The 24,627-nt window shown below is 44.4% G+C and overlaps 1 protein-coding gene across 2 annotated transcripts in view; it reads right to left on the bottom strand.

Annotated features, from left to right (window-relative positions):
• The window catches only part of si:dkey-122a22.2 (uncharacterized), a 106,711-nt gene extending 82,450 nt beyond the window's left edge, over window positions 1-24,261 (bottom strand). For both annotated transcript variants that reach the window (XM_055633487.1, XM_055633488.1), the window contains exons 1-3: window positions 24,118-24,261; window positions 12,903-13,077; window positions 7,068-7,139 (exon numbers count right to left, since the gene is read on the bottom strand). In XM_055633487.1, coding sequence (XP_055489462.1) covers window positions 7,068-7,139; window positions 12,903-13,077; window positions 24,118-24,195 — 325 coding nt within the window. In that variant the 5' untranslated portion in view covers window positions 24,196-24,261. The remainder of the gene's footprint in view (window positions 1-7,067; window positions 7,140-12,902; window positions 13,078-24,117) is intronic.
• Window positions 24,262-24,627: the final 366 nt, after the last annotated feature.

Raw genomic sequence — 24,627 nt, 5'->3', positions numbered from 1 at the left:
TAGTTTATTAGTTTTCCTCCATTTATTCATCTATTCCTGATTACATTCCTTTTAATTTACGCCCTGTCCCTTCAGTAGTACTCCGGGCTTTCTGCAGGGTTGAGCTGTCAATATGTCATCTGTAGGCATTCACATTATAAAGTTCAACCTTTGCTATAAAGTGAACATATTTGTGAAACTTCATTTGCTCCATTTACAAGATCTTGCCAGAATTTCAAGATTTATAACTATGATGAAAGATTGGGTACGATTTTTGGAGTAGGGCAGCCGGAGGGTGAAAATTCATCTTTGTGTATAAAATATGAAAGATGTATTGGATAGAGGAAGAGGGATTTATTCCCCCAGCAGAGAGATCGAACACCAGGCATGTCTTTTTAAAGTAACTAGGAGAAGGTGGGGGAGGTGGGGGGGGGGGGGGGGGGGGGGGGGGGGGAAGATGAGGAAAGATTTATTTTATCCAGAGGTGATAATGGTCTGGAACTTACTGCCGGAAAAAGAGTGGGCGGGTCATGGCCTATCATGTACCCCCACTATCTTTTCCAGTTTGCTAACACCTACTACAATCAGTCTGAAGAAGGGATCCAACCCGAAACATCACCTGTCAACCAACATCATCTCTTCTTCACCAACCTCGTTTCCATACTGGCTGGCATGTAACACCAGTAATTTCCAGGTAACTACTAAATCCTACTCTTTAATGGCATCTCTAGCTCGTTAAGAGAGAGCAGGCCATCATCATTTTTTGACTGCCAATAGTAACGATATGGACCACCACCACTAGATGTTTACCTTATCCACCCAACCCAGCCTTTGGCTGCAGTTCTGTGACATCCGTGACCTTAACACACAGGAGGCAACACACTATCCTGGAATCATGTCTGAAGCCAAAGGATAGCTTAATTCCCTGTCACCGTCTTGTTTCTTCCACCCCTACTCATACAACGGAGCTCATCACAGCTGTGTACTCTGTAGTCAAAGGAAAGCATTGTTCGATAGCCCGCAGTGTGGGGGTGGGGGTGGGGGCATTACCTGGACCACTAGGTCTTTCTGGGAATTGTTGATTCACTCTCTCCTTCAAAACCCTAGCTCTAGGAGAACCACCTCACTGAAAATACTTACTTAACACTCTGCTTCAAACATGCACTGCTGCCTCAATGTTTGAAATACGATTCAAAACTAATTTGCGTTTGCAGCATTTCATGCACGTTGTTCTAGAATGTTTGGCTTAGAAAATTACTGTGCCTTTAGTATAACACAAAATATAGTCCAAATACTCATTCAGATCAAGGTCTCCTTCACATGGCTCCTGCGGTAATATGGATTGTTAAAGCCCTGTTCGTGAATCTCAGGCTGTTTTGTAGGTTTATTGAACTGAATAATTGTGACATTCTCTAATATAACAGCTGTAAAAGGGATAGAGTACATCAAAAAGTGGGAGTGGGTACAACACTCAGCAGGAAATAGTACAAGTGAGAGCGAATAAAAGGCAGAGACAAGTTTAGCATTTAGTATGCATTTTGTGAAAACACAAAGTGTGTGATAGGGATTGATAACCTACAGGTATAAATAGAATTGTTAAACATGGAAACAAGTCATTTGGATCAACTTTGCAGTGAGTACCCTTCTTTACTAACCCCATCACCGAGCACTTGTTCCCGTTGACTCCATGCCTAAATATTCAAGGATTAATCTGGATACTTCTTAAATGTTGTCAGTAACCCAGCTTCAACCCCCCTCTGACAGTGCATTTTTATACTTACCATTCTCCAGGCGAAAAAGGATTCCTTCATATCTCCTCTCAATCTCTTCCCTCTTATCCTAAACCTACGTCCTCTGGCTTTATCTATCTCTGATATGAGGCAAAGTTTCCTGCAGTTTACCTTATCTATGCCCTTCATAATTTTGTACACCTCAATCATATCCGAACTTGACATAGAGATCTAGTTTCTCCAGTCTCTCCTTATACTTGAATTACTTCATCCCGAGCAATATCTTGTTGAATCTCTGCATCTTCTCCAGTACGTTCATCATTCCTCTCCCTTGATGACCAAAGTGTGCACAACATTCCAACTAAGGCCTGACCAAAGTTTGATAAAGTTGAAACACAATCTACCTATTTCTGTATTCAGTGTCCAGGTAATGTAAGCTTTCCTAACTATGTTCTAAAGTCTGTTTCCATTGTGAGTAGTGGTGAAAAGTATTTATTTCACTGTACAAGGGCAGGAAGAGAGTATATGGGCCAAATGCAGGAGCAGGTAAATGCTTCCAATCTGCCATTACAAAGTTTTCCGTTATGCTAATGACATTGGCCTTACCACAATTTAAGGCCATAATTACGGGCCCATCCCTATCTTTTTGCATAACCACTTTAAATTAAAGAGAGTTATGGTAACTATCTCCAAAGCATTCTCCTACAGATACTCCCTCCACTTGCCGAGGTACATTTCCGAAGATGAGATCCGGTAATGCTCTTTCCCTCATTGAAGTCACAATTTTCTACCTATCCACTATTCTTTGATGAGTAATAAGAAAATTGATGAAGCCCACATTGAAATCATCCAAACAAATGTTCATGTTATTTAATAAAGATTGGTTAGCAAAATTGAAGGGGTTACAATCAAAACACATTGACAGAGAGTTGTAGTAGGTAGTATTTTTTCAGACCTAGGTTTAGTAGGCAGCGGTACTCCCCAAGAATCAGTACTAGAATCACCAGTGTTTGATATTAAATTTGATATGGGAGTACAGAACATAAGTTCAACATTTTCAGAAAATACAACCTTGGTGAGAGAGTAGTAATAGACTGCACAAAGGTTATAAATAAACAATAAATGCAAAGATTTGCAATGTTATATATTTCTATTGAGAGAAGGAACAACATAAACTAAATATGCAGGAACAAATGTCCATAAATGATTGAGAGAAACAAGTTGACAGAACAGCAGAGTTGATGTGGCCAAGCTTTTCCCTTTGGGAATAGGGAAGATTCAAACAAGAGGACATGACTTCAGAATTAAGGGACAGAAGTTTAGGGGTAACACGAGGGGGAACTTCTTTACTCAGAGAGTGGTAGCGGTGTGGAATGAGCTTCCAGTGGAAGTGGTGGAGGCAGGTTCGTTGGTATCATTTAAAATAAATTGGATAGGCATATGGATGAGAAGGGAATGGAGGGTTATGGTATGAGTGCAGGCAGGTGGGACTAAGGGAAAAAAAGTTGTTCGGCACGGACTTGTAGGGCCGAGATGGCCTGTTTCCGTGCTGTAATTGTTATATGGTTACATGGAATATAGGATCCTGGGATTCGTAAATAGAGCCCATTCATTTCTAAAACAAGGAGATTATGTTCAGCTTTCTGAAACAGTGATTCGATCATAACTGGTGCCATGCGTCCAATTCCTAGTTAGTACACCTTAGGAAGTACGCGAGGATCATATAGAGGGTGTACAAACATACTGGGCAGGTGGTAGCAAAGAGAAACAAAAATATCGAAAGGAGATCTATTGTGAAGTTAGGAACATGATGGCCTTGAATGCAGGAGCTATTTATATTAGAAGATTTTCCAGAAGTGAGACACAGATGGGTACACTAAGAGATGGGTACACACACACACATTTGAGAATGCGAGGAAAACATTTCATGCATAAGGTTGAGAGTTATTTTGATCTGAAACTCATTGCCCGTAAGCGTGGTTTAAAATGACTGTAGTCAACTGGAGCAGACAAAAGGAGAGGGAAATTGAATGGGCACTGGAGGGAAATAAATTTGCACGGCTAAATATGGAAAGAGCAGGGTAATGGGAACAACAGAGTTGTTCTGCACAGGCACAGTGGCTTGAAGGGTTAAATGCTTTCTCCTATGCCATTACAATTCTGTGATTTAATATACTCTAAATCAATCTCACCATATGGTGACTGCTGAATATCTAATTATTTTCAAGGGCAAACAAAAAGCCCTTGCTATTTCAAAACTGGCAAATCTCCAAACAAAGAATTCACTTTCAAGTCCCCAAGGCTAAGATTACCATCTTCACAGTTAGTTAGTGGTACCAGACATAGGTCCAAATTAAAACAGATGCTGCAAATTAACATACCTTAGACCTCATTGCACCAGTATCAGAGGGCATTCTCAATGTTAAATCAACATTTCTTTTATAGCTATTACGACTTTCTGAATATGACATTTTTTTTTTAAGGAAATTAAGGTTCAGTACAATATAACAATGACTGGTAGACCAGATGAACTAAAACAGGAAAAAATCCCTGCTTAGACATTTGATTGCAATTGAAATGTTACTTCATTCTGCGTTAAGAGATTTCAGGATTGTTGCATGGATATGTAGGGAATGTTGGGATATGGATCATGTGCAGGCTAATAAGATTAGTTATCTAAGCATCATGTTTGGCACAGACACAGCGGGCTGAAGGGCCTGCACAGCACCTTTCTACGTGTAGGAAGGAACTGCAGATGCTGGTTTAAAACAAAGAGAGAGACAAAATGTTGGAGTAACTCAGCGGGTCAGGCAGCATCTTTGGAGAAAAATAGGTGACATTTAGGGTCGAGACCATTCTTCAGACTCAGATTCGTCAGTCTGAAGATGGGTCTTGGCTCGAAACGTCACCTATTCCTTTTCTCCAGAGATGCTGCCTGAACCGCTGTTACACCAGCTTTTTTCAGTCTATTTTCTATGTTCTATATTCTGTACCCCAATCCTTCCCCACCCATCCCAAACCAATGCTATGATTACATGGAGAGGAACGATTTATAAAGACATTGCCAAGATCAAAAAGGATTGGCTCGGAAAAAAGGTTGGATTGAAAAGAGTCAAAAGTTTGCAAAAGAGAATGTGAAGTACCAACAGTAGACAATAGACAATAGTTGTAGGAGTAGGCCATTCGGCCCTTCGAGCCAGCACCACCATTCAATGTGATCATGGCTGATTATCCACAATCAGTACCATGTTCCTGCCTTCTCCCCATATTCCCTGACTCCACTATCTTTAAGAGCCCTATCTAACTCTCTGTTGAAAGTATCCAGAGAACTCACAACTCTGTGTGAAAAAGTGTTTCCTCTTCTCCGTTCTAAATGGCTTACCCCTTATTCTTAAACTGTAGCCCCTGGTTCTGGACTCCCCCAACATCGGGAACATGTTTCCTGCCTCTAGCGTGACCAAACCCTTAATAATCTTACATGTTTCAATAAGAAACCCTTTCATCCTTCTAAACTCCAGAGTATACAAGCCCAGCCACTCCATTCTCTCAGCATATAACAGTCCCACCATCCCAGGAATTAACCTTGTAAACCTACGCTGCACTCCCTCAATAGCAAGAATGTGCTTCCTCAAATTAGGTGACCAAAACTGCACACAATACTCCAGGTGTGGTCTCACTAGGCGACAGTAGATAGAATTGACCTAATTCCGTTTAGATGGGGTCAGAGCTGTGAAATAGAATAAAAATATTTGAAGGGAGATGTGTTTTTTGTCTCTTACCCATGGAGTGGCAGGAGTCCGAATCCACAGCATGAAATGGTGGTAGAGTCAAAAGGCTTCACTACATTTGAACAGAACCCAAATATGTTCTTAAAGAAACATATCAGTGCTACCATTGATTGCAGGGATTACATTGGGTAGCATTTTGACCAGTACAGACCTAATAGGCTGAAAAAAACCTTCATCATATATTTCCCATCATTCTGCAAGGTCTGGGTCCCAATTGGTGCCCCCCCCCCTCCCTCCCAGATACCCAAGGTTCAGACAGCACCCTTCAATATACCCCAGTCTCTATAGGCCTCAACCTAACCCACCAACCAGCCCCACCCATCAGTCTCCTAAATGGCTTAATTATCCCCAATTGGAGGCCTCAATCTCCATCTGCCATCAACACAGATTGCACTCCAACACAACACTTTGTTCGCTCTTGTTTACTGCTCACCGGTCCTAACTCGATCCCAAGCAACAACCCTTAGAATATGGTCCTTGGCGGCGCTGCCTTAGCAGCTGCGGCTCGCCTGCAGTCCGTCTGTTCTTTTCTTTTTTGTGTTGTTCTTTTGTCCTGTTTTAGTTAATTTTTGGTTTATTAGGTTGTGTGTGTGTGTGTGTGGGTGTGTGTGGGTGGGTGGGGGGGGAGAAACATGGTTTTGGTCTCTTCCTCGGGGGGGATGCAACTTTTCTTGTCGTATCCCCGTCTCCGTCTCCGCCGATAGCGGAGCGGGAGGCCTCGGAGCTGGGGCAGGGGCAGCGGCGACTCGACCTCGGAACGGGCAGAGGCAGCGGCAGCGGCGACCCGACCCTGGAGCGGGCAACGGCGACCCGACCCTGGAGCGGGCAACGGCGACCTGACCCTGGAGCGGGCAGCGGCGACCCGACCCTGGAGCGGGCAGAGGCAGCGGCGACCCGACCTCGGAGGATCGGCCGCAGGCCCGGTGGACTCGGCCGCGGGCACAGGGGACGACATCGTCGGGAGCTCGCAGGTCACAGGTTGGTGACATGTTCTCCGCAGCTCCTGCGACAACAGCTGCGTCCGCTGGACTGGAGGGTGGCAGCTTCGGCAGCTTCGACCATCCCAGTTGAACCGGCCCGTTCGCGGAGCTTGGATTCAGCCGCGGGACTGACATTACTTGCCATCACCCGGCGGGGTCACAGCATCCGAAGCCTGGATCGCCTCGGTGCAGAGGGAGAATAAGAAGGGAAGAGACAAAGACTTAAGACTTTTGCCTTCCATCACAGTGAGGAGGTGCCTGGTGAACTCACTGTGGTGGATGTTAATTTGTGTTTATTGTGTGTTTTTGTCATTTTTTACTGTATGTAGGACTGCAAGGCAACACAATTTCGTTCAGACCGCAAGGTTTGAATGACAATAAAGGCTACTTTACTTTACTTTCAGTCAATCACAGGGATTCATTTTAATTTCTAATAAACGCAGCCATAAATATGAGATAAGCATTAATTGTTTCCCAGTCTTGAACCCCTCTCACAGCAACATTAAACATAGAATAGCATCTTAACTTACAGTGGGACAAATAAATACATAATTATACAATAGCTAAATATAGCTCAAAGTTTTACTTACCAACAGGTTGTCCTTTCCCAATGCAGGACAAATATAGTTTTTGACCCAGTCCAACGTCAATCAGCTGACCTTCTGTCGATACATGACATCATATTGAAAATTTGACAATGATATTGCTCAGCATTTTTTTTAATTTTATATCGCAAAAGTGTTGGAAGAATATTATTCTTCATGAAATTTTAATGCATGTGATTCGACATGAATTAATTACTCTTTTTTTCAACTAATTTTCATTTCCTGCAAGCACACAAGCATTTCGACCTGGATTCTGCTGCAGTCAGGTCATTTTATTCCTGTTCTGTTTCCAAAAATCATTGGTGAATTCTAAGTCAGATCAGGTGCAGAAAGAGAAATAATGAGATGAAAGGAAAGATTGGATTAAAAGGAAAAAAATAGGAGGAAACAATAGCACACTGCGCAGTTAGTGGTGCCATTGTCTCACAGTTTAGTGATCTGGGTTTAATCCACACCCGAGTGTTCCATCATTTCCACATTCTGACTGCGTTCCCCGCAGTTTCCCCAGATTGAGCTAGCCAACTGGATTCAAAATTGGCTTGTTGCTAGCAGTCAGTGGGTGGTAGTGGAGAGCTGTTATTCAGGTGGAGGCTTGTGATGCGCCACTGAGATTAGATCTGGGTTAACTGTTGTTTATATCTGTATTAACGGTTTGGATGACACTTTAAATAACACTTGAATAGTTTGCAGATTGGTCGTACAGTGGACAGTGAGGAAGGCTATCTAAGTTTACAAAAGTTACCGAGGATCAAGGAATGGCTGATAGAATTTAACTGTGACCAAAGTGTGATGTGATGCATTTTGGCAAGTTAACCCACAGTAGGACTTGCACAGTAAATGGAACAACCCAAGGGGCACACACAGATCATACAGTCCCTGAAAATTGAGACACAGGTGGACAGGGCAGTAAAGGCGGCGTTTGGCAGCCTATCATCGGTAATGGTGTTAAGCGCAAGAGTTGGGACATCATGTTAGTTGTACAAGATATTAGTCAAACCACATTCGGAATTTTGCATTTCTAGTCACCCTGCTATAGGAAGGATGTCATTAAGCTAGAACGGGTACAAAAAAGATTCACCAAGATGTTACCAGGATTCAAGGGCTGAGTTATAAAGAAAAGCTGGATAGGCTGCAACTTTTTCACTGGAACATAGGAGGCTGAGGAATGACCTTACAGAGTACATAAAATCGTGAGAGGCATAAATAAGGTCAGTTGTTTTTACAGGGTAGCAGAGTCAAGGTCCAGAGGGAATAGGTTTATGGTGAGAGCAAAGGATTTAGAAGTGACCTGAGAGTCAATTTCTTCAGACAGAGTGGTATGGATATAATATGGAATAAGCCACCAGAGGAGGTCATAGAGGTGGGGCAATAGCAGTATTTAAAAGACATTTAGACAGGTAAACAGATTGGGAAGATTTGGACGGATAAGGGCCAAATAAATATAGGCAAATAGGACAAGTTTATACGGCGATCTTAGTTGGCACAGCAAAGGTCTTGTTTACTGAGCACATTTTATGTGTCCTTACCCAAGATAGGATACAGTTGCTTTGAAGGGATATGGGTCACATGCAAGCCAAAGTGATTAGTTTAACCTGACATCATGTTCAGCATGATACTGTGGACCCAAGATCCTGTTGTACTGCACTGTTCTAAGTTCTGATGCATCACATGGAGATTTATCAGTATAATTTCAGCGATGAGAGGTTATCCTTTCAAGAGAGGATAGACAGTTTGGGCCTATATTTCGTAGTTTATTGGAATGAGGGGATGATGTTATTCACGCATACAAGTTCCTAAGAGGGCTTGACGGGAGATTTTGACATGGTTTCATGCATGGGAGAGAAACAAACAAGAGGACATTGTTACAAGGACCGGCCATCCAGTCTTCCTTCATATGAAAGTCCCGACATCCCAGGGATCAGTCTGGTGAACTGTACGTCTTTCCTCAGATTTGGAGACCAAAACTGTACGCAATACTCCAGGTGTGGTCTCACCAAGACCCTGTACAATTGCAGTAGAACCTCCCTGCTCCTATACTCAAATCCTTTTGCTATGAATGCTAACATACCATTCACTTTCTTCACTGCCTGCTGCACCTGCATGCCTACTTTCAATGACTGGTGTACAATGACACCCAGGTCTCGTTGCATCTCCCCTTTTCCTAATCGGCCACCATTCAGATAATAGCCTACTTTCCTGTTTTTGCCACCAAAGTGGATAACCTCACATTTATCCACATTATACTGCATCTGCCATGCATTTGCCCACTCACCCAGCATATCCAAGTCACCTTGCAGCCTCCTATCATCCTCCTCACAGCTAACACTGCCCCCCATGATTAGTAACTTTGCAGATGACACTAAATTGGGTGGTATCAAAGACAGTGAACATGGTTATCAATTTTACAGCATGATTTTGAACTGAAGGATGGCTCATGGAGTTCAATACAGATAAGTGTGAGGTGTTGCATTGTGGGAAGTCAAATCAGGGCAGAACCTTCACAGTGAATGGTAGGGTTGTATAGCAGAGGGAGCAAGCTGCACAGTTCCCTGAAAGTGGCATCACCGATGGATAGGGTGGTGAAGAATGCTTTGGTTACATTGGCCTTCATCAAATAGAGTATCGGGTATTGAAGTTGGGACGTCAAGTTACATGTCCCTGGTAAGGCCACATTTGGAGTATTATGTGTAGGAAAGAATTGCAAATAACCATATAACAATTACAGCACGGAAACAGGCCATCTCGGCCCTACAAGTCCGTGCCGAACATTTATTTTCCCCAAGTCCCACCTGCCTGCACTCAGACCATAACCCCTCATTCCTTTCCCACCCATTTTCCTATCCAATTTATTTTTAAATGATAAAATCGAACCTTCCTCCACCACTTCCACTGGAAGCTCATTCCACACAGCTACCACTCTCTGAGTAAAGAAGTTCCCCCTCATGTTACCCCTAAACTTCTGTCCCTTAATTCTCAAGTCATGTCTTCGTTTGAATCTTCCCTACTCTGAATGGGAAAAGCTTATCCACGTCAACTCTGTCTATCCCTCTCATCATTTTAAATACCTCTATCAAGTCCCCCCTTAACCTTCTGCGCTCCAAAGACCTAACTTATTCAACTCTGTAACTTAGTTGCTGAAACCCAGGCATCATTCTAGTAAATCTCCTCTGTACTCTCTCTATTTTGTTGACATCCTTCCTATAATTGGGTGACCAAAATTGTACACCATACTCCAGAATTGGTCTCACCAATGCCTTGTACAATTTTAACATTACATCCCAACTTCTATACTCAATGCTCTGATTTATAAAGGCTAGCACACCAAAAGCTTTCTTTACCACCCTATCTCCATGAGATTCCACCTTCAGGGAACTATGCACAGTCCTAGATCCCTCTGTTCAACTGCATTCCTCAATTCGCTACCATTTACGTCCTATTTTGATTTGTCCTGCCAAGATGTCGCACCTCACAGCATTAAACTCCATCTGCCATCTTTCAGCCCATTCTTCCAAATGGCCTAACTCGCTCTGTAGATTTTGGAAATCTACTTCATTGTCCACAACACCACCTATCTTAGTATCATCTGCATACTTCCTAATCCAATTTACCACACCATCATCCAGATCATTGATGTACATGACAAACAACATTGGACCCAACACATATCCCCGAGGCACCCCACTAGTCACCGGCCTCCAATCTGACAAACAGCCATCCACCATTACTCTCTGGCATCTCCCATTCAGCCACTGTTGAATCCATCTTGCTACTCCTGCATTAATACCCAACAATTGAACCTTCTTAACCAACCTTCCATGAGGAACCTTGTCAAAGGCCTTACTAAAGTCCATATAGACAACATCCACTGCTTTACCCTCATCAATTTCCCTAGTAACCTCTTCAAAAAATTCAAGAAGATTAATCAAACATGACCTTCCAGGCACAAATCCATGTTGACTGTTCCTAATCAGACCTATAGTTGATGAGGTTGGAGGAGGTGCAAGTGAACCTCTGCCTCACCTGAAAAGACTGTCAGGGTCTTTGAATGGAGTCGAGGGGGGAGATAAAGGGACAGGTGTTGCATCTCCTGTGGTTTCAAGGGAAAGTACCTGGGGAGGGCGTGGTTTGGGTGGGAAAGGACGAGTTGACCAGGGAGTTGCGGAGGGAACGGTCTCTGCGGAAAGCAGAAAGGGGTGAAGATGGGAAGATGTGGCCAGTAGTGGGATCCCGTTCGGGGTGGCGAAAGTGTTGGAGGATTCTATGCTCCCATTCCTTCCCTCCAGAGATGCTGCCTGTCCCGCTGAGTTACTCCAGCAATTTGTGTCTACCTTTGGAGTACAGGTGCACAACCTTTTATCCGGAGTTCCGGAAACCGAAAAACTCCGCAAACCGGCCATTTTTTCCAGGATGTCGTCTGCACACCAAAGCTCGCGTTTGGCTCCAAACTTGACCCGAAACGACCCACGGTCAACCCAGGTCTGTACTACTGTAGCGGCTGCCTCCTCCCTGGAGACCGGGGAGACACTTAAACATCTGTAAATCATTGCTTAAATGTTAGTCAGTTAGTTTGGAGGGCTTTTATGTGAAGGGGGTGTTGAAGGGGTAAACTTTAATTCTTTAATTGGGAGTCGGCGGCGTCGCAGCGCTGGGATACCAGCGGGGAGCGGGCAATGCCTTACCGGGTTGCTGTGCGGTAAGCTCCAGGGCGCTGAGGCCGCCTTCTCCCAACATTCGCGGAGCTGGGGTGGGGGGGGGGGTCCGACCGCGGGCGGCGCTGGATTTGGAGCGCCTCGCAGCCAGGGGTAGAGTTGCCGGGGTCGGAGCTCCAACCGGCGCCGCCCGCGGCCGGACAGAGCCCCCAGCTCCGCGATGTTGGGAGTCGCCGACTAGGTAGGGACTAAGAATTAAAGTTTCCCCCTTCACCCACCCCACCACCCCCACCACCACATAAAATCCCTCCAAACTAACTGACTAACATTTATGCAATGATTCTCCCGGTCTCCGGGGAGGAGGCAGCTGCTCCAGACTTTTCAAGCCGCCCGCGCTACCTACCTAATCTACGCTAAAAATCTTCCATTCGGAAATCCGAAAATGTCCGAAATCCGACAAGTGTCTGGTCCCAAGGCTTTCGGATAAAAGGTTGTGCACCTGTATTATGTTTGGTTATGGTCGTCCTGCTGAAGGAAAGATGTCACAAAGCTGGAAAGAGTGCAGAGAAGATTTACGAAGATGCTGCCAGGACTCGAGGTCCTGATCTACAGGGAGAGGTTGGGCCAGTTAGAAGCATTCCTTGGAGTGCTGGAGGCTAAGGCTTAGAGTAGGGGAATCAGGCACAAGAGGACATAGAATTAAGGTGAGAGGGGAATGATTTAATAGCAACACAAAGGCTAGTTTCACTCAGAGGATGGTGGGTATATGGAATGAACAATCGGAGGAGGTAGTTGAGGCAGGTACAGTAACAACTTTGAAAAGACACGGACGGGTACCTAGATAGAAAAGATTTAGAGGGCTATGGGCCAAATTAGGGTAAATGGGACTAGCTTAGATGGGGTTTCTTTGGCTGAAGGGCCCAGTCTCGACTCTGGCATGATGCTGTGTTCCAGAGCATTAAATTGCTACCACCCTATGCCACAATATACCATGCCTAAATTCAATTGATTATAACATGTAAACTGGGACAACAATTCATTACTGCAGTGCAATTTGTTTTGTATTATGGTATTGATTTATTATTGTCACATGCACCTAGATACAGTGAAAAAGCTTTGTTTCTGTTAAAATATGATGAGGTTCTATGTAGATGAATACATAATATCTCACCTTGAGGCTGAAGTAGTGGTCCTTCACGCTGGAGGGATGCATAATTTAGGAATGGTGGAATCACAAGGATTAGAATAAGATACTTTAAAATTGAGACGAGCCGAGAACAGATTCTCCACGGCGAAAATGAATCCGTGTTGGTTTCTGTGGAACAAATTTGTGGTGTGCTGGGTTTCTAAAGGAGGAACAGATAAGTAAAACAAAAGGGTTAGCAAACAACAACATTTGATACTGTATAAACCACCAGGCGAAACTACAAGCAATGATAAAATAAAATACCACAGAATACAAAACACGGTGCTTTACCTCCTCTCCACCAAGTGTTCCAGTGTTTGTCTGTGAAACACTTGTACAAAGCAGAATAGGAAATGAAATTTCCATGCCGAGATTCATTCTTAAAATATTTAACAGAACTTACTGATCATGCTATCTTGGCTACAACTTTCCACATTCCTCTTTGATTTGTTCTTTTAATCTTTAGTTGTAACTAGACCAAGTGCAGACCCGTTGGGTCTGCTCCCCCAATGGTGTGATCCCCCAAACCAATATTCCACCATGCACCCGTCTCCTCCAATGGAACGGAAGCCGTTCCCAAAAGTAAGATTCCAGCACTGCCCTGCCTCCCTCAGCAGTGGATTAAAAAAAAAATCCAATGGCACCTGCCCTGCCTGCTGCAGCAGTGAAAAGTTCAGTGTTCCTGTCTTGCAACTTTGTTTCGAAGTGTGTTGGAAGCTGACATGTAAATGGAGAAGCCTGTTTATTTTTGAAATACTTGGGGGTGGGGGGGGGGAGAAGGATTTGATTAAAAACGTGTACTTCAACACGACGAAATGTAATGAGGAGCGGATACTTAGAAAGAAAAGCGAAATCTCTACCGAAATGGAAAATATCTCGGAGATTGAGCGTCTGGATTGGGCGTGGCAATGAATCAAAGGAAGAAATGCAGCCGGCAGCCGTACATGCAAATGAATCCATTCCGATTGGACATCTGCGAGCATCGGCCATTCCGATTGGACATCTGCGAGTATCGGGCACGAATCGAAAGGCAGGAAGGGCGCCGGTCGGCAGTCGGTCGGATGGCCCCAGAGTTTTATAGATAGATAGATAGATAGATAGATAGATAGATAGATAGATAGATAGATAGATAGATAGATAGATAGATAGATGATAATCGAGTCATGAATATTCGTGAAGACAGAATAAACTTGAGGAGCTGAATGGCATTCTTATACCTTGTACCTTGTGGTAGCCACTTCCGAAGAGTCCACCAGGGACTATACTGGAATACTGTTACGTTTTAGTTTAGGCAGAAGCTATTAACGAGGCTGTTCCCAGGACTCGAGGATCTAGGCCAGGGGTCGACAACCTTGTTCTGCATAGGGGCCAGGACGCATGTCTGTGAGCGGATGGCCAGCCACATCTATCATGTGTACACATGGATCCGGCCCCCATCCCGCCCCGGATGGCAGGGATCAAATCACGTGTCCACAGATGGTAGACAAAAATGCTGGAGAAACTCTGCCGGCGAGGCAGCCTCATGCAATCTTGCATGTCTCACCCACTGAGTTTCTCCTGCATTTTTGTCTACCTTCGATTTTTCCAGCATCTGCAGTTCTTTCTTAAACGTGTCATCAGAAAGAGCGCGGCCGTGCCGGCCCCTGCTGCTTGGGGCGCCCGGCCACTGCTCGGGGTGTTTGGCGGGCCGGATGATTACAGGGGGGATAAAATCTGCCTGCGGGCTGAATGATTTCGGGTTACAGGCTGCATTCAGCCCGGGGGCCGTAGGTTGCCGACCCCTGATCTAGGTTATAGGGAAAGATTGTGCAGGCTGGGACTTAGAACGCAGGAGGCTGAGGGGTGATCTTGTAGAGGTGTACAAAATCATGAGAGTAATAGATAGGGTGAATGCATGGAGACTTTTATCCAAAGTAGCAAATCAACAACCAAAGGACATAGGTTTAAGGCGAGAGGGGAAAGATTTTCAACTTTTTCCACACAGAGTGCTGGGTATATGGAACGAGGTATCAGCGAAGGTAGGTACCATAACAATATTTAACAGTCACTTGGACAGGTCATGGAGAGGAAAAGATCAGAGGGATATGTGCCAAACCCAGGCAAATGAATCAAGCTTAGTTTCATTTGCACCATGGTCAGCATGGATGAGTTAGTCCGAGGTGTCTGTTTCCGTGCTGTATAACTATTGGGGGGTTAAAAATCAGCAATCAGCAACTCATCTGAAACCACCTATTTACTGCTGCCTGTAATTGAAAATTACCCCAACACTAGTTAATGTTTCATTTCTTTTTCAGGTGTGTGTACAATCTATCTCATTCATCATCATCATCGTTGAAAACGCACGGTGCCTTACAATGCTATGTACGACAGTGATCGCAATTTTTAATGAAGTGTGGATGCCCGTTGGCTCGCTGGGTGCCCATCCATGTTATCTCAAGTGAACCTGCTTATGGCCAGCAAATGGGCTAAAGCCAGCAAGATTACAAAAGTTAATCAGAGGCTCAATGGTGGCATTTTACTTCGGAGTTACATGAGTGACTACGTGAAGAACCCGTCCAGCACGCATGCGCGACATGAGCGTTCAGGCGCTCCCACTACAAGCTTAAAAAGGCGGACCGTCAGGTAAGTACTTACTCTGAGGTCGTAATTTACAAAACTTTGTTCTGCTTTGTGCACTCCAGATCAGGAAAAGCTGGAAAATGAGCAAAGCGAAACAGGGAAAAAAGACCGCCCCCCGTTCGACTCCAACAGAACAGGAGCGTTCCATCAGTGGGGGGCGAGTGGCGGCACCTGGACCGCACACGCTGCGGTCCACAATCATTGATACCAAGCCGAGCCCAGTACCGCTAGCGCAGCCTGACCAACAGCAGCGAACTGGAGGTAAATCAAAAAAGAAAATCAGACCAGCCGGTAATCTCTGATAACTCCAACGAGGAAGACTCGCCGCCTGAGAGCGGCAGAGGCAGCCGCCTGAGCCGCATGGAAAGGCTCATGGAGCAAATGCTCCAGCGAGACTTGCTTCAGGAGCTGGAGCAGTCTCGCCAAGGGAATTCAGGCACTCCGGCACCAGTGCCTTACAATGAACTGGCCATCGCATCCCCCTCAGCCGAGGGCAGCGTTGGCGACCAGGACTGGACTGGTCAGGAACAGGGGTCACTGGCCGAAGATGTAGATAGGGTGGTAAAGAAAGCTTTTGGTGTGCTGGCCTTTATAAATCAGAGCATTGAGTATAGAAGCTGGGATGTAATGTTAAAATTATACAAGACATTGGTGAGGCCAATTCTGGAGTATGGTGTACAATTTTGGTCGCCTAATTATAGGAAGGATGTCAACAAAATAGAGAGAGTACAGAGGAGATTTACTAGATTGTTGCCTGGGTTTCAAGCAACTAAGTTACAGAGAAAGGTTGAACAAGTTACGGCTTTATTCTTTGGAGCGCAGAAGGTTAAGGGGGGACTTGATAGAGGTCTTTAAAATGATGAGAGGGATTGACAGAGTTGACGTGGATAAGCTTTTCCCACTGAGAGTAGGGAAGGTTCAAACAAGGGGACATGACTTGAGAATTAAGGGACAGACGTTTAGGGGTAACATGAGCAGGAACTTCTTTACACAGGGAGTGGTGGCTGTGTGGAATGAGCTTCCAGTGAAGGTGGTGGAGGCAGGTTCGTTTTTATCATTTAAAAACAAATTGGATAGTTATATACACAGTGTTTAAGAGGGAACTGCAGATGCTGGAGAATCGAAGGTTACACAAAAAAGCTGGAGAAACTCAGCGGGTGCAGCAGCATCTATGGTGGAGGGTTATGATCTGAACGCAGGTATATGGGACCAGGGGCAAATACGTTTTCGGCACGGACTAGAAGGGTCGAGATGGCCTGTTTCCGTGCTGTAATTGTTATATGGTTATATGTTGGGAGTACGCATGAGGTACAGGACCAGAAAGAGCTGCTGGGTGTGGTGAATCGCTACTTGGCTACACCACGAGGAAGGCGGCCGTTGCAGCCAAAACTGGCGGCCAGCATTGACTACCTGTCCTTCAAACCCCTACAAGAACAGGTAGTCAATGAGGCACTAGAACTCTACTCGGCTCCGGAGAACTGCATTTCGCTCAACGTACCCGCCGTTAACAGCCAAATCTGGGGGTACGTTGGGCAGAGTATCTGAAACCAGGAACTAAAATTGCAGCGCATCCTCAAGCTGCTGACGTCAGCCATAACATCCTATGCTCGTTCCGTGGATGGGGTGGACATGACCACCAACCAGCAAGACACCCTGGCTCTGCTGTGTAATACCCAATATGAAATCAACAACCTTTACAAGGAGATAATAAGACCTGCCCTCAATCCCAAATTTGCAGGACTGTGCAAAACACCAGCCTCAGAGCCACAGATCCTGCTATTTGGTAAGGACTTGTCCAAACAAGTAAAAGATCTAGAGGTAGAGTCCAAAGCATTCGGCCTCATGAGGTCAGGCCCCGGAACGAGCAGACCCACACAACACAGACAGCAGTACCCCACCGCGTCCACCAGTCGGCATCAACCTCATGGGACTGGTGAAAGCTCGGGGTCTGCATACCATCACTGAAAGCCTTTTTTAGGCCAGGGCCCAGAGCGGAAAATGCGCCACCTCCACTCAGCAGTACAACGACAGATGAAGAAACAGAAGAAAGGAACACATCCATAACTATGGAGGTAGGTGGGTCTGGTTCCTACCAGCATATAAAAAGTGGGAGAACTGTACTAACAGGGGGGGAGATTACACCTGTTCATGGAGGCATGGAGGTATATCACAAATGATAGTTATATACTTAACAGTATTCGTGGATACGAAAAAGAATTCATTCAAGAAAATATGCCACCAGTTCAGCATGCACCCCAAAGGGTCTTTACCCTCTCAGTCAAAGAAACACTAGAGGATCAAGCAGAACTGGTGAGGTTACTTACAAAGGGATGTTTGAGAAATCCAAACATGGACCTTTGGAATTTGTCTCAAATATATTTACCAAAAACAAAAAAGATGGTGGATGTCGCATCATCATTGACTTAACCTCACTAAATACCTTTGTTAAGTATATACATTTCAAAATGGAAACATTTGTAACTGCCAAACAACTGATTTCCAAAGGATACTTTATGGCAAGCATCGATTTAAAAGATGCCTACTATTCAGTACCCATTCAAAAGGATCATCGCAGATACCTGAAATTTACCTGGTTGGGGCAACAACGGCAGTTTAAAGTGTTGCCTAATGGGTTAACATCAGCCCCAAGACTATTTACCAAGATATTAAAACCAGCCTTGGCAATATTAAGAAAACAGAGACATATTGTCATGGCATATCTTGATGAAAACCATGGAATTGGCTAAATCAGCTGTATTAGCTACCAAACAATTGTTTGAAACCTTGGGATTTGTCTTACATCCAGATAAATCTAAGTTGACGCCATCCACAACTATGGACTATCTGGGATTCACAATTAACTCAGTCCACATGTCTGTAACGTTGCCAAAAGATAAAGCAGCAGAATTGGCACAGACGTGTAACAATTTAATGGTTAGCGAACGACCAACCATCCGACAAGTGGCAAGAGTAATTGGCAAAATAGTAGCAGCATTTCCAGCTACACAATTTGGACCTCTGCACTATCAAAACTTACAAAGAGCAAAAGTGCAGGTGTTAAAACGACATGCAGGTCACTTTGACCGAACCATGAAATTACCCATTTAAGCAATATCAGAGTTACAATGGTGGATAGAGAACAATTGGCATAGTTCCAGCCCTATCATCAATAACCCAACGTTAACTATACAAACAGATGCCAGTGCTCAAGGCTGGGGAGCAACTAATACCATATCCAGCACAGGTGGTAGATGGACTAACCTAGAATCATCTTTACTAGACACTGGGCATAAATTATTTGGAAATGTTGGGTGCGTTTTATGGTTTTAAAAGCATATTCTATGAATATGCACCACCTGCATGTTCGTTTACAGATTGATACCATGGTGGTGGCCTATATTAACCATATGGGCGGAATAAAATCGATATCATGTGACAATTTGGTCAACATAATCTGGCAATGGTGTGTCGATAGACATATTTGGCTATCAGCAACTTACCTACCAGGTAAGCTAAATACTGTGGCAGACACCAGCTCACGCAAATTCAATGATAACACCGAATGAATGTTAAATCCTAAAGCATTTGCTAAAATTACAAAGCAATATGGCACACCAGATATCGATCTCTTTGCATCCAGACTAAATCACCAGGTACCAATGTATGTCACTTGGGAACCAGACCCTGAGGCAGCAGCGATAGATGCATTCGCGCTGGACTGGGGAAACTATTTATTTTATGCCTTTCCCCCCTTCTGCCTCATCAGTCGGGTACTACGCAAAATACAGATAGACTCTGCTTCAGGTATTTTGATAGTACCCGACTGGCCTACACAGCCATGGTTCCCAGTGGTCCTCGACATGGTCATCGAAACTCCAATGACCATTCCCAGTAGCCCAGACCTATTGACTCACCCGGTATCAGGCATAAGTCATCCATGCCATGACAGAATTAACCTACTGGGTTGCAGATTCTGAAAAGACCACTGCTGGGCCTGGGATTATCTGACAGGACCATCAACACGATGACAGCGTCCCACCATATGTCCACCAGGAAACAATACCTATCGAGCATAAGGAAGTGGGAAAGATACTGCTCGAAAACTGGGACAACATACTCATCTACAACCGTAACTAATGTACTGGAGTTCCTGGCCGGCCTTCACCATAATGAAGGACTGAGCTACAGCGCCATCAATAGCGCAAGAAGTGCTCTGTCAGCCGACTTAAATCAGGCACCAGGACACAGGCCATAGGGTCTCACCCGCTGGTGATCAAACTTATGATAGGGATATTCAACTCCAACTCCAACTAGACCTAGGTACACCCAAATCTGGGATGTCAGTGTTGTCCTGACATACCTAAGGGGATGGTCACCAGCCAGGTCTCTCACCCTGGAACAGCTAACCCTGAAAACGGTCATGCTGATGGCACTAGTCTCAGCACAAAGGGTCCAGTCCCTCCACTTACTGCGACTGGCCAACATGGTTATAACAACAGACTGTATCACATTCACTATTCTGGAGCTGGTAAAGCAGAGCAGGCCAGGAACCTCAGGCCTAGTTATGGATTTCCGGGCGTACCCACCTGACCCACAATTATGTGTCATGACTCATTTACTCGTATACATCAACACAACAAGAGATTCCCGAGGGAGAGAGAAAGCCCCATGGGTCAGCCACAAGAAACCTCATGGTCGGGTGTCGAGCCAAACCATCTCCAGATGGCTCAAGCAGGTACTGGGAGCTGCTGGAGTAGATACTGACATATATTCATCTCACTCCACCAGGGCAGCATCCACATCGGCGGCTAAAAGGATGGACGTGCCATTGGATCACATCCTGACTACAGCGGGGTGGTCCATGGAGAAAACATTCCAAACATTCTACAATAAGCCGTTACCAGAACCTGTTTTATTTGCAGAAAGAGTTTTAGAATCTGCAAATATATAATTTAAGCCCGGGGGAGCATTATTTTCTTTTTGTTATTGTTTAATAAATACCATTATTGTTTTACAAACAGATTCATGGTTGATTACGATAACATACTTCCTCCCTTGAATGACATCGGCAGCGAGTGAAGTATGAACTGTTACACGGTTTTAGATCACAGAGCTTTAAAATCTTCACGTAGTCACTCACGTGACTCCAAAGTAAAATAGTAAGATTAAACGAGAACTTACCAGTTTGTAGTTTGATCTGTATTTTATGAGGAGTTACGATGAGGGATTACGTGCCCTCCGCTCCCACCCTCAATTATAGAGATCAACTGGTATCTTAGTTATCCTTTTCTTTACTATGTTTATTTCAATTATTGTGTTACCTGTGATTCCACACCGCTGCTTTGAAGTATGTCGCGCATGCATGCTGGGCGGGTTCTTCATGTAATCCCTCATCGTAACTCCTCATAAAATACAGATCAAATTTCAAACTGGTAAGTTCTCGTTTAATCTTACTATTCTACCACCCAAGTCAAAGACCGTATTTCAAAGATCAATTTTGCATTCAAAATTCAGTATCCTTAATTGGACAGCATAGTGGAGTTGCTGCCTTTCAACTCCAGTGACTCAGATTCAATCCTGACTTCCACTGACGTTAGAAGTCTGAAGAGTCCCGAGCCGATAAGTCACCTATGCATTTTCTCCAGAGATGCTGCCTGACCTGCCAAGTTACTCCAGCATGTTTTGTCTGACTTCCACTGCTGTCTGTACAGTTTGCTCAATCACCCTGTGTATTTCCCCAGGGTGCTTCAGTTTCTTCCCACATATCAAGGACATGTCGGTTTACCAACCCGCAAAGATATGCGAGTTGGTAAATTAACTGGCCACAGTAGATTGTCCCAAGTAGAGATGCTGCCTGTCCCGCTGAGTTACTCCAGCATTTTGTATCTGCCCCCAGTAAAATCTGGGAATAGATAATGGAGGAAATTAAATGAGATGTGTGTAAATGGACATTTGATGGTTAGTATTGTGTGGAGTTCTGGTCACCGGGCTGTAGGAAGGAGGTAATTAAACTAGAGAGACTGGATAGACGGACTGTTTTTCCTGGAGTAAAGGAGGTTGAGGAATGGCCTATCAACGTGTGGACTAATCCTGCCTTTTTCCATAACTATTTTAAACTATTACAACAAAATAGAGAGTGTACAGAGGAGATTTACTAGAATGTTGCCTGGGTTTCAGCAACAAAGTTACAGAGAAAGGTTGAATAAGTTAGGGCTTTATTCTTTGGAGCCCAGAAGGTTAAGGGGGGGACTTGATAGAGGTTATTAAAATGATGAGTGGGATAGACAGAGTTGACGTGGAAAAGCTTTTCCCACTGAGAGTAGGGAAGATTCAAACAAGGGGACATGACATAGAATTAAGGGACTGAAGTTTAGGGGTTGAGGGGGAACTTCTTTACTCAGAGAGTGGTATGGAATCGCTTCCAGTGAAGGTGGTAGGCAGGTTGTTTAAGAAAAAATAAATTCCTGGATGGGAAGGGAATTTATGGTCTGAGCGCAGCATATGGGACTAGGGGAGATTATGTGTTCGGCACGGACTAGAATCGAGACTTTCCGTGCTGTAATCATCGTGATGGGAATTAGGTCACTGGTCCCAAATTCCCCTACTATGGCTTAGGTTACCCCTTGTCTTATTCTAATACACCCATGTTGCGATCCTCATATAGATCGCTCATATTTAAGCTCCTGGTTCTCATAACACAGACTTCTGAAATTTTATCCTTTCCTAATCATCGTGAGGGAAGGTAAAATCGCCTATTATTAGGACCCTATTATTCTTACACCCATCTGTGATCGCTTTACATATTTGCTCCTCTAACACCCACTGACTATTGGGGGGCCGATAATACAACCCCATCAAAGTGATCATTCCCCTCCAATGTCTAAGTTCCACCCATATAGCCTCACAGACAATCCACCAAGAATATCCTCTGTGTGTACTGGTGTGATGTCTTCCCTCATCAAAAATACAACTCACCCTCATTTCTTACCTGCAACTATTTCACCCTGTGCATCAAATCTAGGACAAATAGACTTAGGAATAGTTGTTTTCCGAAAGTCATAACTACTCTTAATTCACACATGCACTGACTTCACAGCCCAACACCCGGACTTCCATCTATTATATCCACGTACTGAAATTTGGAACTGTAATGTGTATTGTAACTGTAATTTTTAACATTTTTTAAAAAACATTTTAAATATTTAATATAATCTTTAAACATCTGCCTAAGAATACTACCTATTCATCCTTCACCATTTTGCCTTTATAGATATGTATATAGCGCCGCAGAATTGTGCACCTATCCCCCCCCCCCCCCTTTTGTTTTTGTTTTCTGTTTCTTGTTTTTTGTACTAAATTATATGTATGCACTGAGTACGAGCTGCTTTTAATCTCATTGTACATGTATAGTGACAATAAATGGCATATCTATCTATATATATCTATCTAGCATCAATACCCTGGAACTTCGAGCTGCCTGTCAAACCTCTCTCCCAACATTGTTTATGTTAGGACTGTAATATCTTTATTGCATCATCCACGTAATTAGTTCATCTGCCTCACTATATTTGTCGAGGTGTATTACATTAAAATAAATACAGTTTAGTCTATCTCCTATCTGACATTAACATCTTTATCAGGCTTTATTTCCCCATCAGCCAAAATATTGCTCTGGCTCTCATCCCCTGCCAGGCTCGTTTAAACCCTCCCTTTCATTAAATTCACAACTAATCTTCCACTTCACTGCCGTATTCCAGCACTGTTCCCTTAATGTCCCTTAATGTCTTGATCACTATTGTGAATGAACCATATCTCCAGCTTTCACAGCCCTTCGGAAGCAAAAACACCAAATTCTCACTGCCCTCTCCACATCTCAGTCCCAGACTAGATCCTGCTCGAAGCCTCCTCCATCAGGGGAACATCCTCCCTGCATTTAATCCGACGGGCACTTTTAAGAATTTAAGTTTTCATTGTATAAATTTAATGTTATAAATGCATAAATATACATTTGCTGTGTATCGTCAAACCTCAGTTGTGTAAAAGCTATGTTGAGAAATACTATTTCTATTCTGCAGAATGCAACTTCTGTTGGGCCCGTGAAATGTGGGGGTTTTTTTTCCACTGCTCAGCTATGAACTCCTTGGGCTTTTCAACAGTTGGGAGCTGAAGATGGAGGGGGTTGTCATCTCACGCGATCAAAATCCAGGCGCAATTCAGGCAGAACTAATGCAATTTCTTGGCAGTTTCCATACACTACCGGAATGTTACTTAGCAACTCCAGCTGGTGAGTCCCGAAGAAATAAGTGACATTGTGTTCAATAGAAATAATATTGTTTTCAATAGAAATATGCCGTGCCCGCCAATATACTTGTACTTTTGCAAAACGGCTAGCTCGCTGCCTCAGCGCCGGTGCACGCTGCTTACACTACAGCAGAGCATGTCCACCACAGCGAGATATTTCAACGGGGAGATCAGTACCAGAGACGCGCACATTGCTTCTTCCGGGCCTGGCCTTGCTGAGATTGTGCCCAGTACAATTACCTGTACTGTGTATACAATTATAACACTGTTATACAATTACCTGCTCTATGGGTTTCGGTTTTAGACTTGGCGGCGGCGGTGGAGGCACATTCTGCCTCCTCCTCGACACTCCTCTCATTACTCCGCTGTCCACGGCCGCTTCCGCACTCGCTTGCGTGAGTCAGCGACTGGAGGCTGGTGCCAAACCACGTCCACGCTAGTAGCTCCACCGTCTCGGCTGCAACGTGCTGCCGGCAGCATTTGCTGAGTAGACTGTAAACCTGAGGTGGAAATTATACATTCACATACCAACTTGTAATCCTGTGCCGGTGTATCATTAGATACAATGTTAACTTAACCTTTACTGGCTGCATATAGAAATATAGGAATAGGTGCAGGAGTAGGCCATTCGGCCCTTCGAGCCTGCACCGCCATTCAATATGATCATGGCTGATCATCCAACTCAGTATCCCGTACCTGCCTTCTCTCCATACCCCCTGATCCCCTTAGCCACAAGGGCCACATCTAACTCCCTCTTAAATATAGCCAACGAACTGACCTCAACTACTGA

This window comes from Leucoraja erinacea, chromosome 4 (genome assembly GCF_028641065.1).
Source record: "Leucoraja erinacea ecotype New England chromosome 4, Leri_hhj_1, whole genome shotgun sequence".
In the NCBI taxonomy this organism is placed as follows: domain Eukaryota; kingdom Metazoa; phylum Chordata; class Chondrichthyes; order Rajiformes; family Rajidae; genus Leucoraja; species Leucoraja erinaceus.
This window is presented reverse-complemented; position numbering and strand designations above follow the sequence as displayed.